At 45.2% G+C, this 17,449-nt stretch overlaps 1 protein-coding gene across 2 annotated transcripts in view; it reads left to right on the top strand.

Moving 5' to 3' along the window:
- The first annotated feature begins 276 nt into the window (after window positions 1-276).
- Window positions 277-17,449, top strand: part of LOC134610983 (catechol O-methyltransferase-like) — a 30,148-nt gene continuing 12,975 nt past the window's right edge. The window contains exons 1-3 of one of the 2 annotated variants that reach the window (XM_063454442.1): window positions 277-437; window positions 4,307-4,447; window positions 5,899-6,092. In XM_063454442.1, coding sequence (XP_063310512.1) covers window positions 4,309-4,447; window positions 5,899-6,092 — 333 coding nt within the window. In that variant the 5' untranslated portion in view covers window positions 277-437; window positions 4,307-4,308. Of the gene's footprint in view, window positions 438-881; window positions 905-4,306; window positions 4,448-5,898; window positions 6,093-17,449 lie in introns of those variants that run through there. The other variant, XM_063454443.1, reaches the window with a different exon arrangement.

Here is a 17,449-nt window from a genome sequence, read left to right as displayed (position 1 = left end):
TTAAAGGACTCAATTTATTATGTCTCCTAAATTTCATCATTTCATGTATGTTTTCATAGAGTATACGGACATTTCGGAGAGACCCCCAACCAATAACAGTAGTTTTATGAGTGAGTTTCAGTGTTGTATTCAGTGGTGTCACTTCCAGATAATTCCATGCAGACAGACACTGTATCATCCATCCAGGCTGGATTCTGTAGTAGTCAACGTATGCTTTCCTACCGTGTCATTTGCGCCCTCTGCAGTTTAAACGAGGACACTGCAGGATTTACCACATGAAACAAGAACAAATTACAGTACTTTGCCAAATTAAATTATAGCTGAAATAAACAGGCTTTCTGCAGAGTCACTTCCCTGGTATAGGCAGAACAAAGTCAGCCACCCATGTGACCTGAAACGGAACATTTTTCCTGAACCTGCTGTTACAGAGACTAGAAGTAAGTACTGAGCTCCTTGGATTGACGCTAACTCTGTGCGCTGTCAGCATTGGATACCTGAGTGTTCTATTCATTGTGTTTGGAATGGAGACATTGTTATTATATGTCAGTATTCTCAGTCCGTCGCTCCTGTGGCTAGAACAGGGAGGAGCTCACTGTGTGCTCTGTTGTACTCTGCACTCTTTACATGAGTCCAGATTCAGGAAGAATTATTAATGGACAGATTTCGTTATTCTCCAGAGACAGCCTGCAGATGCTCGGTGCTCCCAGTCTGTGTCAGGGATGATTTCCAGCCCGTGCAGGGCTAGGCTAGCAAGTGGGATCACGGAGCTCAGTATTTTTTTTTAAATAATAATTTTGGTGGGGGGAACCGGGACAGGCGTGGGCGGTAGGAAGGGGAAAGAGCTGGGGAACAGAGAGATAAACATGGTGACTGGCAACTGTGAAAAAACAGTCAGACGTGAGAGGTGGGGCTGAGAGACAGATGCATTTTGGTGTTTTTTTTAATTAAACAATGGACAGTGCCTGTGAATGAGTATCTGTGTGTTTGTGATAGGCTCTGTGAAAGTCAAGCATATAAGCGTGGCTGTGTGTGGTGTTTGAACGAAAATGTTGCTGTGAGAGTGATTTGTTTTTAGAGTGTTTGTGTAAGTGGGTCTGTGAGGCTGTTTGCTAGTGTCTGTTAAGGTGGTTATTGTATGTGAGTGGGTCTGTGAAGGTGTTTATTAGTGTCTGCGAGGGGGTTAATTAGAGTCTGTGAGTTCGTCTGTGAAGGTGTTTATTAGTGTGTGTGGGTAAGTCTGTGGAGGTGTTTATTAGTGTCTGTGTGTAAGTCTGTACATGTGTTTATTAGTGTCTGTGAAGGTGTGTATTAGTGTGTGTGAGTGGGTCTGTAAAGGTGTTTATTAGTGTCTGTGAGGGTGTTTATTAGTGTCTGTGGAGGTGTTTATTAGTGTCTGTGAGTAAGTCTGTGGAGGTGTTTATAAGTGTCTGTGAAGGTGTTTATTAGTGTCTGTGTAGGTGTTTATTAGTTTGCGAGTTGGTCTGAGAAGGTTTTTTTTGTGTGTGTCTTTGAAAATGTGTTTATGTGCGTCAGTGAGTGTGCCTGTGACAGTGTATTTGGAAATGCCTCTATGTGTGCCCGGGGATGGATAAATATGTCTGCAAGAGGCTTTACAGTTTAAAAAAAAAATAGTTTTTCAGATCCTTTAATTATTATTATTATTATTGGTATTTATATAGCGCCAGCATATTCCGTAGCGCTTTACAATATTATCATATGTGATCAAAGTATATCAAGAGGGTAAGGGGTACTGGGGAATACCATATGTAGATGCCTTTGCCAGCCCTGAAAATAGTTTTGCATCAAAGACTTAGTGCGCAGGCATCTTCTGCATGCTGTCATCACACAAAATGTCCCAGTCTCCATTGCTTTTAATCGTGATGTGCCCCTGGAAGGTGTGTACAGATCTCCTGCATCCCAGTAGACATCAGGGACTACAGCATCTGTACCTGACTATCTTTGATAAAAGCAGGCAACAAGAAAAAATAGTCCTACATTTTCCTGCAGGGCACCTTACTTTTAAACCTCTGTACGAATGTGCGTGAGTTATATAAAGAAAGAGAAGGATTTACAAGCTGACTATACCTGACTGTTCATGCCAAGCATAAGCCTAAATCCCAGAATAGAAAGCAATGGGAAAATGTAGAGAGGATAGTAAGATTATATGACGCAGAAATCATGATACCGAAGAAAGAGTGTCGTGCACAAATTAAAGTGTGTGTCGCTTGACAGGGAGCAGACGCTAATTCACATCGCTCCATACTAATCTCATTCTAAAGCTAGTTTTTTGGGAGCCACATTGAGCATCCTGGAGCTAAACGCTCGACTTTACACCCACGAACCATACAGCAACGACATATGCTGTTTCTACACACTCCTACGTCGAAGCGGCAGAAAAGCAGACCTGGGGCCTACCATCCACCTCTGGGCCTCGATTTGGTGACTGTGCTCAATGGCTTGATACTGGCAGGAGATCCAGTGCCAGGGTCTGCACCCAGCACACCTCGGCCAGCGCTCCAGCTTGACATGGAAAGGAAGAACCAGCGTCCCACACCTGAATTACCATCAGGATCGAGGGATATCGGGGCCCTACTTCAACGGCAGCCTCAGCCTAAAATAGCGGTGCCTGAAAGCCATGTGGCCGCGGAGGCCCAGCTGGAATACTCGCAATCCGACTCAACATGGCAGAACCAGAGATCGGAGAAAACAAAACAGGACACCCAAAGAGTGTCAGACCCTGTCACCAAGCAGGATTTCTACAACCTTGTAGCCAAAATCAAGAATCTCCTGGCTGCGGATGTTGCGATCATTAAAGCCGACATACAAGCAATCACCAACAGAATGAAAACCACCGAGGAGGACCTTGACCTTGTTGGCCTTAACCCCTTAAGGACACATGACATGTGTGACATGTCATGATTCCCTTTTATTCCAGAAGTTTGGTCCTTAAGGGGTTAAAAAGGGACTGTCCACAATGCAGGACTCTGACTGCAGGCCGCCCAAGTTGTCCTTTCTATTCAGTAAACGGCACTGGACAAAAGATCCTGCCGTAATCACCTCAAGATACGGGGCATACTTGCAGCAGTCACACCTGAGGAACTTCCAAACTATGTCCAGCACCTCGTGGCCTCAGTGTTGCCACCAAACCATGCAAAGAAGTTCTTGCTGGATGGGACCTATCGCCTCACTGGGTCTGGTGGGGTTCCCATATTAGATATTATTGTCCACTGCTCCTTGGCTCACGATAAGAGAGCCCTGCTGATGGCCATGAGAGGCAAGACGCCAAGGCCGGACTGGCCCACCAGGATAGTGGGAAATTTCCCAGTGGGCCGTCGGGACCTGGGAGACAACTGGCTGACCTGTGGCCACAGTGGGAGCTGGCTCTTCTGGCGGCTGCAGGGGGAGCTGGCTGTTCTGGCTCTGCTCGCGCGCTACTTAATAAGACCGGGGCCGGAAGATGACGTCATATTCCGGCCCCGGTCTCATTAAGCTGCGCCCTGGGGAGCAGAGACAGCACAGCCAGCTCCCCCTGCGGCCACCATCAGAGCTCCTCCTGCGGCTGCCAGTACAGACAGCTGTCTGCACACGGGTAGGAATTATGTGTGTCAGTTTGAGTGTGTGTGTCTGTGTCATGGTGTGTGTGTGTGTGTGTCTGTCTGTGTCATGTAACGTGTGTCTGTGTCACAGTGTGTGTGTGTCATGGTGTGTGTGTCTGTCATGGTATGTGTGTGTCTGTGTCATGGTGTGAGTGTGTGTCTGTGTCATGGATTGTGTGTGTCTGTCTGTGTCATGGTGTGTGTGTTTCTGTCTGTGTCAAAGTCTGTCTGTGTCACGGTGTGTGTGTGTCTGTCATGGTATGGTGTGTGTGTGTGTCTGTCATGGTGTGTGTGTGTCTGTCTGTGTCATGGTGTGTGTGTGTGTCAAGGTTTGTGTGCTTTGAGACACAAGGATGCTGGTGAGAAAATTCAGTAACTTGATAACTAAAAATATAGCCTCATACCCTGGATATATACTGCAAACAAGGGGCATTGAGAAGTGATAGTCTTTTATATATAATGCAGTATCTGTGCTGCCAGTTTGAATTGGCTACACTGCTGGTGTAGGTGGGAGATCTGTATGCTTTTCAGCATCTGTAATGGAATACAAAATTGTTTTTATTTTCTTAATATGTGCAAAATAGTTAGTGATGCAATTTGACATGGTGTAATACTTCTCAATATGTTAGCAAAGCATAGCTCATATAAATCTGTTATTACTATATGTTACTGTGATAATATTGGGTATGAATGTATTTCCTGGGTTACAGATATGGCTCAACTTAAGGAACACAGAATCCTGGACTACGTGTTGAAGAATGCTACCCGTGGTGACCCGAAGAGTGTGGTGGATGCCATTGACCAATACTGCAGCCAGAAGGAATGGGCCATGAATGTTGGAGATGAGAAAGGTAAAAAGCCGTCTTTACCGTGGGGGTGGGCAATTAAAGGAATCCTCCAAGCACGGCAACGACTACCATAGCGCAGAAAATATTTGTGTATATAGAAAATTAAATCAACACTCCAAGTACCATAACCACTAGCTTGCTCTAGGGGTTTGTATGCCAGGACTGCCGTAGCACCCCACACCCTATTGTAACTCATCAAATAGTTTTTAAATAGTTTGAATTCATACCTGGGTCTGCCAGGTGTTAATCTCTACCTCCACTAGGAGTGATAGGAACCAGAAACCTCGTATGTAGGAACTTTTCATAGCTCTCCTGAGCTAAGCCCTGCAGGGTTAACTCGTTGGCTGAGCGCGACAGTTGATCGCTCCCAGCCATTGAGCTCAGCTCTCCACTGCAGAGCTGAGCTCAGGAGAGCTTACGGACGTTTTTGCTTAGGAACTTCTGGCTCAACAGCATCAATATAGGAGGTGAGGAGTAGTGCCTGGATGACGTCTGGTAAGAAATCAAACCTTTACAAAGCAGTTTGGCTACAAACAATTGGGGGCTGCCAGGGCACTCCTGACACCATAACTACTACAAAGTGCTTGGATCATCTAACATTGGAATATGGATCTGAGTTGGTCTCCTGGTAGTTTTATGTGGTACCGCCTTTTGCATTAGGAGAGGATTAAGGATTCTTATTGTAAATTAGCATTCGCGCAATCACAGAAGTGCAAACTGCAACGTTTTTAAAGGGTTACTGTGACCTCATGTTAAGTATAGTCTATCGAGAAAAAAAATCTGTTTTTCAGCACTTGTTTGATAACTCATGTGGTTGAATTTAAAGGGCAATATACTTTATTGTGATTAAGATTGCTTTAATCTGTGTGACATTTTTTTCCAAAGTATTCTCAGTAATCTTCTTAGCTGTATAAGTCTCTCATCTGTTCAGACGACTAGAGTACAATTTCTATAATCATCGTTATCCCTACTTTTAATTAAAAGATATGTTTCCTTATGTTTTGATGCCTATTAAGATCCCTTGATAGCTTATATCACAGTTTATTACATGTACTATTAGCCTACTTTGGAACATTTTAACTGAATTAATAAAAGTCAAGTTTCATTAATTAGCAGTGTTGTGCAGTTTGTGAGTTTCCTATCTAGTTATTCTGAATTTACTCAACTATTCAGGAGTTATCCCCCACTTTAAATCCCCAACTGGACACAAGTTGTCTAATCCCCTGTGTTACTTGCATTGGCTGACAGGATTCAGGGCAGAGAAATGGCAACAGTAAATGAGAAGGAAAAGGTAACAGTGGGTTAGAACTAGGACGAAGCAGGTGGAGCCTGCAGATGACACTTCAATGGCCACATAGCAATGAGCTGTCAATTCCAAGACGTAGCAGCATATGAGGCTAGATACAGAATTTTTCATTTATGTCCATGATGCCATAAATGATTCTACTTTTCAGGCCTGATCCTGGATCAGATAGTGAAGGAGACTGATCCATCCGTGTTGCTGGAACTAGGCACGTACTGTGGATACTCGGCTACCAGAATTGCCCGGCTACTTAAACCCGGCGCTCGCCTCTTCACTGTGGAGATGAATCCAATACATGCTGCCGTTGCCAAACAGATACTTGAATTTGCTGGGGTGCAGGACAAGGTACTTCCTGATTTTAACTATAAGGACAATGACCATTTTCTGTAATTATAATTCCAAGGCCATCTGTACATCTCTATAAAATATGTGCATTTGAGAATGCGGGTGAAAAACAATCAGCACGCGCAGAAAAAATACTAATATGTATTTTATCATAATGCCAATTAATGACTTAATGCACTTACATTTTATCTGACCAGCGGTAAAAGAGTATTTTATTTCCCAGTATTCTTGTCAGGTAGGCTTGCCATCCAGTTCACATTTCAAGGACCAATAATGGCTTCTGCCATGCACTGTTATAATTTGGGGATTATAATTACATGTATAGGGAGCACAAGGTGACTGACCTTCCTTCATCTTGCAAGCTATGTAACGAATGTGAGGAAGGCTGAACTTGATGAACACACGTCTCTTTTCAGCCTATGTAACTCTGTGCCATGTATGGCTGGAAGTTTGGGTTTGTAATAGAACATGTGGGCCTTGTGGAACCTGAAAAGGCTTCACAACAAAGTCTGTGATCTTTAAGGAGGTCCTGGGTGCTTTATTGGGCCCACATTTTCAACCCTGCTATTTCTGGTTTTCCATTTTCCACAGCTTAACCACCGCCAGTTTGACAGATTTAAAGAATCAGTATGTTATCTTTATGTATGTATGAGGGTAAGTGCTTGTTTGTATGTGTAGGGAAAGTGTTTGCATGTGACTATGAAGGGTGAGTATGTCCATGTATAACAATAAGTGCGTACATGTAAAGAAGGGTGAGTGAATATGTACATGTATGAGGATGTGTGTGTACATGCAGAATATTCTGTGAGTATGCATGAGGTAAGTGTGTATAAGTAGAAGGTGAGTGTTCGGGCACTAGGGTAAATGTGGAGATGGGCCAGTTCTAACTTAACATAGTCTCAAATTATTTAAAAAAAAATCTTTAACATTACTGAAAAAAAACAAAAAACACAACACAAGTGAACTGTACAAGAATATACAAACAAAAAAAATAAGAAATCCTGGGTGGATAAAGTTTAAGTACCAAATAAGAGAAGTAAAGATTTAACCCAAGAGCAAGAAAGACACTGTACTCAGGAACACAAGAAAAAGGGCCTTGATCCCTTTCAAAAACCGACCAGGCGAATAGAGAGTATGCAAACAAAAGAATCCTGTGCTAAAATACAGGGCTAAAGTAATCAAGTATTGCAGAAAACAAGATGGGAAAAAGAAAGAAAATATGGATGAATACAGGGAAAATGCAACCAAGGAGGGAAAGGGCAGGAATGGAATTTTAAAACCAACATAATACTTAAGATGAATCCTCTGGTGTCAAGTGTGATCGCTGATAAACAGAAGCCAAATATTCTTCCTGGGATCAATTAAGATCCACCATGAGGGGGGCGTGGCCTGGCACCGCTACAGCCAAGACGCCATTACAGACAGCTCCACTAAGAATTGCCTAAAAACGCCGAAAACGGCGAAATTAACTTCAAGCCGCCGACTACAAACACTTACAGCGGGAAGGGGAACCCCTGCTGCATCGACCCATGCCATTCCGGTTCGGATCCGCCTCAGCTCCACCCCGCAAGACCCGGCAGAAGCTCCGGTCTGAAAGCCTGAAGGCCGCAACTTACCACGCCGAGCTCCTCGCGGACTGGAGTGAGTATTTACACCCCTACCAAAACGACCCTGACACTCCAATCATGGGTCTAAAAACACAGAAACAGACAGGGGCACCCATTCCAGAGGCGAGAGATATAGGGACGCTCCTCAAATGCTCCAGGCCCAAAACAACAGAACTCTCACCACCCCCAGCCGTCCCAGACACCATAGAGCCTCAGGAGCCTGAAGGGGGGAACGGGAAAGACAGCAAGAACCCAGACACAGCGACAGCCGTCGTAATAGAGTCCCCAAGCCCAGCACACGCTACTAAAAAGGACATTGCAGACCTTTATGATAGAATCAAGCTACTAGTCGCCCTAGTCAAAACTGAAGTACAAGCGGTCACTGACCGTGTACAAGCCACGGAGGAAGACGTGATCGATCTCAAGCAGAGCCTGGCAGCCCTAGGGGACACTGTGCAACAAATGAGAACTCTGCACTCCTCTCTGACGCACAGAGTGGACACCCTGGATGACAGGAGTAGGCGCAAACACATAAAAATCCGCGGAGTCTCCGATGCGGTGTCCGCGGAGGAACTGCCGCACTTCCTTAGGCGGCTGATGGCCTCATCCCTACCCGCCAAACAAGCTAAACAAATCCCGCTGGACGGAGCTTACAGGGTCAATAGACCACAACGCGCCCCAACGAGCCTGCCCAGGGATATTATTCTCAAATGCCAAACCGTTACAGACAAACAAAAGCTCATGAAGGCGTTCCAAGAACGGGCCCCCATGGACTTTGAATCACACCAGCTGACATTTTACCAGGATGTCACCAGGGCAACACTTCACTGGAGAAAAACCATGCAACCTATTACAACTAAGTTGCGAGAGGCTGGCGTGGCCTACCGCTGGTCGGCGTCCCAAACCCTCACGGTCATCAAAGACGGAAAGGTGCACACAGCGTCTTCTCCAACGGATGCCCCCACCTTTTTCACAGCCCTGGACCTGATGAGAGGCGCTGGAACTCCACCGAGACCGGCAACACATCACCAATGGGACATACCCAATGTGACACCCTTTGTTCCAGCTCGGAATCGCAACCCATCTCAGGATCAAGACTCAGTGACTTAATCGCAGCTTGAACGGCACTACTTCAGTGCACCTCCCCAATGTTGGCGGCAAAGAAAGAATTATCTACCACTGAGCCACAATATAGTGGCACCCTGCAAAGCGGACTGTAGCAACTGAATATTCCATGTTCTTTTCTCTTTTCTAATGTACCTAGTTTTGGGTTAATTTCATGTTTTAACTTTGTGTTTTATGTTTCATGGCGCATACCGCCAGATATTCCACTAATGCTGACACACGAACAGACGAACCCGTTAATTCTAACCACAATCTCCCCCCCCCCCCCCGTCTCCCCATAGGTTAGGGGAACACAAGAACGACAGGGGCCTCTGCCACTGCCCCTCACCAACTACCTACCTAAGAGGCACACGCCTACAAACACACTGCACCACTGACTTACCCACCCTTCAACCCCTCATGGGTGGCCAGACGATACGACCCACGAAGGCAGCCGACCCCTGATAAGGCACCACCAGGAACCCACTCATCATACCTTGACTGCCACGGAAGCCCTTTACACATACACCACATAACAAGACGTTATAACATACCTCTGCTTAAAACCACTAGCCTAATTGGGTTACTTCTTGTTAAATATTAACGTCGACGCTCTAACACTAAATTGTCACTCAACAGTTTAATACACTACTTTCTGACATCATGCTTTACGTTGATTTATACTGTTTGAATAACGTTCCTGTTCATATTGAATGCCATATAAAAAGAAAAATGAGGCACTTACTACCTGGAAATGTAATTAATGATAATATCTCTGTACTAATCCATAAATGTGGAACACCCCTGCATTTCCCTTTTCTTCATTTTGTACCCTTTATATATGCCTTAACAAAATAAAGAATTTAAAAAAAAAAAAAAAAAGATCCACCATGAGAATTTATTTTCTCAACTCTCCGCAGCCAGTGAGTCCCTGACACGTGCCACTGCCTCCAATATAGCAGAACCATGCAAATTGCAACAGTGAAAGCCTCTTATTATTTATTCCATCATTGTATTTGGCTATTTAGCCAAATAGAGCATGGAATAAATATTAAGAAACCAGGGCCACATCCTCGTGCATTTTAACTTTTTTTTTTAATCTGTTCAACTTTATATCTTCAAGCTCTTTATTTCACACTTCAGCAGGGCCGGTGCAAGGATTTTTGCCGCCCTAGGCAAAAAAAATGTGCCGCCCCGCCGCTCCCCCCATATGCTCTGCCCACCATGTGTTATCAATAATGCCCTACCCATATGATCTGCCATATGAGCCAACGCCAGTGCTGCACACAGTGTCTTTTCTCTAAAAGGCAGTGTGTTTACATTAAAAAGCCTGCAGGGACAGGTTATAGACACCAGAACCACTACATTAAGCTGTAGTGGTTCTGGTGACTATAGTGTCCCTTTAATGTGAGGTAAATTAGAGATTAGTGCCACTAATAATATATTGGATTGCCTACTTACCTACCACCAGATGAGAAAAAAAAGCTCAGGCTGCAGTCTAGCTCCACTGGTCTGGTGTTAAAACAGGCTCTCTGGAGGCAGTGCCCACAAAAATAAACAAAAAGGAAGCAGCTCCATTTTTTGGGGCCCCTTACACAGATCACGGTCTGGGCTTCCAGGGCCCGACCATGAGTATGCCTACAAGGCCAGCCCATAAGCCTTATGCCTACAAGACCCACCCATGAGTTCGCTCACAGGGAGTGGAGTGTATTTGTGTAGGGGATGTGTTATGTGTTATTGGAGAGGATGTAATGTGTGTGTGTTCTTATGGAATGTAATGTATATGGATACCAGTTTGTGTAAGGGATGTAGTGTGTGTGTGTGTAGGGGATGCAGAGTGTGTGTGTGTGTGTAAGGGATGTATTGTGTGAATCTGTGTTTGTATGTGTAAGGGATGCAAGGTGTGTTTCTGTGTAATGTAATGCAGTGTGTGTGTGTCTGTAATGGGTGCATTTAGTGTAAGAGATGCATTAAGAGAAGCAGTGTGTGCTTATGTGTATGTGTGCAAGGGCTGCTTTGTTTGTGATGTATGCATTGTGTGTGTGTGCAATGGATGCATGGTGTGTTTCTGTGTGAGTGTAGGATGCATTGTATGTTTCGGTGTGTCTGTATGTGAGTAGAGATGCATTGTATGTTTCTGTGCGTGTGTATGTAGGCATGCATTGTGTGTTTCTTTGTATGTGTAAGGATGCATTGTGTATGTGTGTAGTGTCTTAGTGTTGTCCCCTTCCCTCCAGTCCCATAGTGCTCTCCCATCCCCTCCTGCCCCTTAGTGCTCTCCCACCCCCTCCTGTCCCTTAGAGCTCTCCAATCCCTTTAGTGATCTCCCCTCCCGCCTGTCCCTTAGTGCTCTCCCCTGCCCCCCGTCCCTTAGTGATCTCTTCTCCTGTCCCTTAATGCTCTCCCCTGCCCCCCTATCCCTTAGTGCTCTCCACTGCTCTCCTGTCCCTTAGTGCTCTCCCCTGCCCCCGTTCCCATAGTGCTCTCCACTGCCCCCGTTCCCATAGTGCTCTCCCTCCCCCTGTCCCTTAGAGTTCTCCCCTCTCTTGGCTCTTGGACTCTCCAGCCCCCCACCCCCATCTTTCCCTTTGTGGTTGCCCCTCCCCCCATCTTTCCCTTAGTGGTCTCTCCCCCTCCCCCCCCCTCACCCTTAGTGATCTCCCCTGCCCCCCATGTCCCTTAGTGATATCCCCAGCCCCCGTCCCTTAGTGCTCTCCCCTGCACCCTGCCCCTACAAATAAAAACATGTAGTATATATTGTAAAAATAAAATGGAATTAGAGTCCAATATAAAGTCCAAATTGCCGAAACGCATTTCACTCATCCATAAGCTTCCTCAGTCAGCTGTAGTCAGGAAACTCATGGATGAGTGAAATGCTTTTCGGCAATCTAGACTTTATATTGGACTTTAATTCCATTTTAACTTTTATTTTTACAATATATACTACATGTTTTTATTTGTTATCAATACATTTTAATTTTATTTTTATACGCTATTCCAGTCAAGTCATTAAAGCCTCAAAGAATCTTCAGTAGGGAAGTGCCATCCCTAGAAAAGTGGCACTCTGCTAATTACCCTCAGAGCCAGGCATTAAAGGCTCTGAAAAAAGGTGAGCGTAATACTTACCAACAGGAGATTTTAAATTTTTTTATTTTTTTGTATTTCTTTTGGAGGAAACGTCATAGACTGAGTGGTGTGTTGCTGCCCTATAAGCAAAGAGGTCCATTTTACGGAGCCAATATTATATATATATATTATATAGGCTCCATACCATGTGAGTGGTTCTAGTTATTTATCTACAAATTCCTCAAGGGGGCCCAGAACTCCCGACCTCTGAGTCTGCCACCACTCCCACATCCATTTGATTATATCGTTGTGGACTCAATTCCTCCAGAGCCTCTCCTGCACACGACCAGACAGCATAGTGGTCCGCCCCCGCCCCGCCACTCACTGCTTTTACTCTGTGCGCCCACTCACTCACCTACATTACAGATCCCCCACTCACTCCTTCGTCCCTACATTGCAGAGCCCCCACTCACTCCTCCTGCCCTACATTGCAGACCCCCCACTCACTCCTTCGGCCCTACATTGCAAACCCCCCCCCACTAACTCCTTCTGCCCTACAATGGAGAGCCACCGCTCTGTGCCCCCCCCACGCTCTGCTTTTGCCTTGTGTCCCCTCAAACTCACTGCTTCTGCCCTGCTGCAAACATAAAAATTGTCACAGTATGTATGCCAGTGTGTGTATGTGTGTATCTGAGTGTTTATGTGCCAGTGTGTGTATCTGTGTGTCAAGGTATGTGCATGTGTCTATGTTTATATGTGTGTTGATGTGTATCTGTGTAAGTGTGTACATCCCAGCAATCAAAAACAACATGCAAACACATCCCTGAACACACAAACATTACAAACAAACACGCCCCTGATTTCAAACTCCAAAATTATATATAAAACACACCCCTTACTCAAACACCAATACTACACACAAATGTTTAGAAGACAACACTACATCCAATCACAACCCTGAAGGCAAATATTACATACAAACAAGACCCAGTATTAAAATGCCAAATTTATATGCAAACACCAATTCTACTCACAATTAAACACCTGCATTTAAAAGCCAACCATACATACAAACACACACCACTGCATTCAAATGCAAACACTACACACAAATACACCTCTGCATTCCAATGGTAACAGTACATACAAATACACCTCTACATGCACACATACACTCTATGCAAAAACAGGCTTAAGTTCAGATTCACAAACACTGCACACAAATACAACCCTGCAAGGATGGGCAAATGATAGATCCCCAGCTGGCATAGCGTTGTGGGAGTTGTATGACAGATGGGGATCTATCTTTTGGCCACTCTTGTGCTAGAGGGGGAGGCCCAAACAACTTTCTTGCACCAGGGCTTCTCTACATTAGTTCTGCCATTGGGTTGGAGTGTAGGGCATGATGCCAGGGAGTGGGAGGACAGCAGGGTCCAGGGGGCCCAAGCAAATGCTTGCCCAGGGTCCAATCAATATTAAAGACGGCCCTGTTGTCTAGCATTACGGTTTTCTCATCAATGTCGGCCTTACCATTTTCAGATCCCCTTTGCATCTTTTGCTTTCACTTTGAATTGTGTTGTCTTCATTGTGGCATTCTGGCCTAAATCTCCTTTCTATAAAATATTATATTACATTTTCTTTTATGTCGTCTCCATTCAGATTGCTATTCTCATTCCACAGTGTAGTGTTGGAAGCAGGGATTAATAGTCCACTGGGCCTGGTCTGAAAATTATGATGGGTCTAATTACAGGATCGTATTGACAGAAGACAGAAAACAGTAAAACAGTGATAAATTCCAAGCATCATGTATCTGGTATAGGTGGTGCCGGAGGGAAACACACAGGATGCAGTTATAAGAAGACACATACCCTATGTTAATCTCTCAGCAAATCCATACCGCTTAACAGCAGCATCCAATGAAACAGGACATCAGTCGACTGGGTAAAAGGGTAGGCCATTTAGGCGAGTCACGTAACTGGTACTGCCAAAAGGGTCGGACATGCCCAAAAAGGGGTGGGTCTGCCCAAAGAATTGGAAGGTAGAAGGGCGGAGCCTGACAGTCAAAGCGGACAGTCACATGTTTATGGAGCTCCGGTCCACGGAGGCAATAATTACCCAGTTTTCGGCATCCAGGCCAGCCTTATTGTGTTCGGAAGAACTCCCCAGCGTGCATAAGCCCCATGGGGAAGAAGACGAAAAAACTACGACAGGAGACACCCTGCCTGGGCATGAATATTGGGGATCTGTGGCGGCAGGCTCATGGCACTCACGAGCCCCAGATGGCGGCCATCACTGGGGACTGCTCGGACCTCTCAGATGATCTCTCCTGTGGATCAGAGGAGGGCTACATACCTGCTCAAGCGCCTCCACCGCCGACCCCTCTAACGAAGCCAGACTCAGCTCCGGTGACTACTACAATCTTAAAAGAGCTTCTAGTAGACCTGCAAAAAAACCTACAGGCGGACATGGCCACAATACGCCAGGACCTGCAGGGCCTCACAGGCCGCATTGGAGCACTGGAAACTAACTCACACTTCTGCACACAGCAGATTTCAACTCTTCAACAAGAGGTTAGAGACTTGCAAAAGCAAAATTACTCCTATGAATGACGCTTTGCTGCACAAGACAACTCCTACCGCCGGAGCAATCTGAAAGTCAGAGGAATCCCTAAAAATATACCTGGAGCAGATTTCCCACATGTGGTGGGACGACTGCTGACAGCTTTACTGATGCCCAAACAGGCCAAAGCAATAGTGATCGAAGGCATATTCAGGGTGCCCAAACCGCCAAAAGCACCACCGAGAACACCAAGGGACCTGATACTCCAATTCCAAAACGGAAAAGACAAGGCAGCAGTCCTGAATGCTCTGAGGGGCAAGTCACCTTACACCTTCAAAGATATGTCACTGACATTCTATGCAGACCTATGCGGCAGCACTCTGGCATGGCGCCGAGAACTACAACCACTCACCTCCCTTCTACAACAGCACAAAATACCCTACCGATGGCGCCACTCCCGATCACTGTCAATCCTCCACAGGGATTCAACCCACATCATTCGAGACCTCCAGGAAGCCGCAGCAATCCTACAGCGCTTGGGAATCCCCCAACTCTCCCTCAGCATTGATGCCCCGAGTGCAGCGCCTCAACCGACCCACAGATGGAACCCAGGGACTGTGGCGGAATTTGTACCCAGGCCGCCCACTCCGGGCTCTTGTGTCAAAGCCACAACCTGACCTCAAACAGGACTGCCTCTTACAGGCCCAGTTCGGGACTCACTCAATTAAGCAGCCTTTTTCCCCAGTGCACAACATCCCACATCTTTACCCGCACACAGATCAGGATAATAGCCTCCACCCTTCTCAGACCAAATAGCTACTGCCCCCCCCCCCCCTTTTTGCCTATGGGTTAATTAGGCTAGGAATGTGTAAGCTGCACACCTGAAAATGCTAGACGAGAACACACAATTGTTCCACCAACAAGCTCCGATTACTAGTTATGGCCCATCTTACTCTCACACCTCTATGGCAGTGTCACCCTCTCTATAAATGCCACATATCTACCACCAAGCCGGCCACCACCTAGCACTTGGCTATACACAAAAACCCACAGCCGGACAAAGGTGCAGCAGTCTTCAGGCTTCTGTCCCTACTTGTTAACCTAACTAGGCTGGTCCAGGGATTGACGGTCACAAGTAGACATCTTGCTAGCCAGGGGTGATACTTTCCACAGATATACTCACACTGGTTTGGGGATTTGCCTCACTGATATTTTCAAGCTGTCTAATAACGTATACCCAGACAGGAAGTTCAGCATATTAAGCAGATCGAAAAGTTTACCTACTTAGAAATATTCATTCATTCACTAAGTGCCTGCTACACGTCTATTATCATAGTCAATGGTTACGCCTATACAGCCTCTTACACACTCGCAATGACTTGCACCACACTACAGTCTACTCTCATTAATTTTAAAAAATTTGCACAGTTATTCATGCCATACAATTGTCTTTTAATGTTCATGAAAACACTGGCATTAGCTGTTGTGGCATTGCTGGCGTAAATGAAACTTTTATAATCCATGCACGAAAAATAAAGAATTAAAAAAAAAAAAAGAATTGGAAGGTAAATGTATTGAAAAACTCTAACATAATAAAAATATATCAGATTAAAAGTGAATAAAACAATTAGAGTAATAACACTAACATGCTTCACCTGTGGCATGGCTTTATTATTATTATTATTATTCCCGCCATTTATATAGCGCCAACAGATTCCGTAGTGCTTTACAATATTATTAGAGGGGGGATTTAACTATAAATAGGACAATTACAAGAAATCTTACAGGAACGATAGGTTGAAGAGGCTGCTCAAACAAGCTTACAGTCTATAGGAGGCGGGGTATAAAACACATTAGGACAGGAAATAGCAATCAAATAAGGTGGGAGTGAAGCAGAGCTGGAGGAGAGAGTAGAGTGCTCCCCTTTACGAGAGAGCAAGAGACAGATATGTGAGGGAGAGGTTAGTCTGGGAGGTCATAAGCTTTCCTAAAGAGATGGGTTTTAAGGCACTTCTTAAATGATTGAAGACTAGGGGAGAGTCTGATGGCAGTAGGCAGGCTATTCCATAGGAAGGGAGACGCCCGCGAGTAGTCCTGCAAGCGAGAGTTGGCCGTATGGGTGCGAGCAGCGGACAGGAGAAGGTGAATCTGTGAGAGGGGCTAGAATTGTTTAGTGCTTTATAGGTATGGGTTAGCACTTTGAATTGACTCCTATAGGATACAGGATGCCAATTTAAGAACTGACAGAGGGCGTGAGGTGTGAGAGGACCTACTAGAGAGTAAAATCAGTCTGGCGGCAGCATTCATTACAGACTGTAGAAGGGCAATATGGCTTTTGGGAAGAACAATCAGGAGAGGGTTACAATAACCCATGCGGGTAATTACTAGACTTGGTAGCATCTTGTGTAAGAAAGGGGTGGATGTGGGCTATGTTCTTAAGATGGATCTACAGTATTTGGGAACATACTGGATGTGAGGCTCAAAGGTGAGGCTAGAGTCAAGTATGACGCAAGGACAGTGCGCTTGCAAGGATGGACTTAAATAGATACCACTAACTAGAAGTGAGAGTGAAAGAGGAGGATCAGTATTAGGAGGAGGAAAGACAAGGAGCTCAGTTTTAAAGAGATTGAGTTTCAGAAAGCGGGAGGACATCCAGTCAGAGATGGAAGATAGGCAAGCAGTGACATGTTGCAGGATGGCAGGAGAGAGGTCCGGGGAGGAGAGATATATCTGGGTGTCAGCAGCGTACAGGTGGTAGTGGAATCCAAAAGAGGTAATAAGTTTGCCAAGAGAGGCAGTATAAAGAGAAAATAAAAAGGGACCAAGGACAGAGCCTTGGGGGACTCCAACTAAGACAGTGTCAGTATATTTATATCGGCAGACATTTTGTGCTAAGATAGAAATTAAAAGTGTATGTTGCCAGAGTCACTCAGAACAGAGCTGACTCCGTTTTGTATTTAAAAGGACAAAAAGACACAGAATTTCTACTCAAGCCTGAGCTAAGGAATGTGTTATGTAAAC

Source organism: Pelobates fuscus, chromosome 5 (genome assembly GCF_036172605.1).
Source record: "Pelobates fuscus isolate aPelFus1 chromosome 5, aPelFus1.pri, whole genome shotgun sequence".
Lineage (NCBI taxonomy): Eukaryota > Metazoa > Chordata > Amphibia > Anura > Pelobatidae > Pelobates > Pelobates fuscus.
Note: the sequence above shows the minus strand (reverse complement) of the source record. Positions and strands in the feature narration are given on the sequence as shown.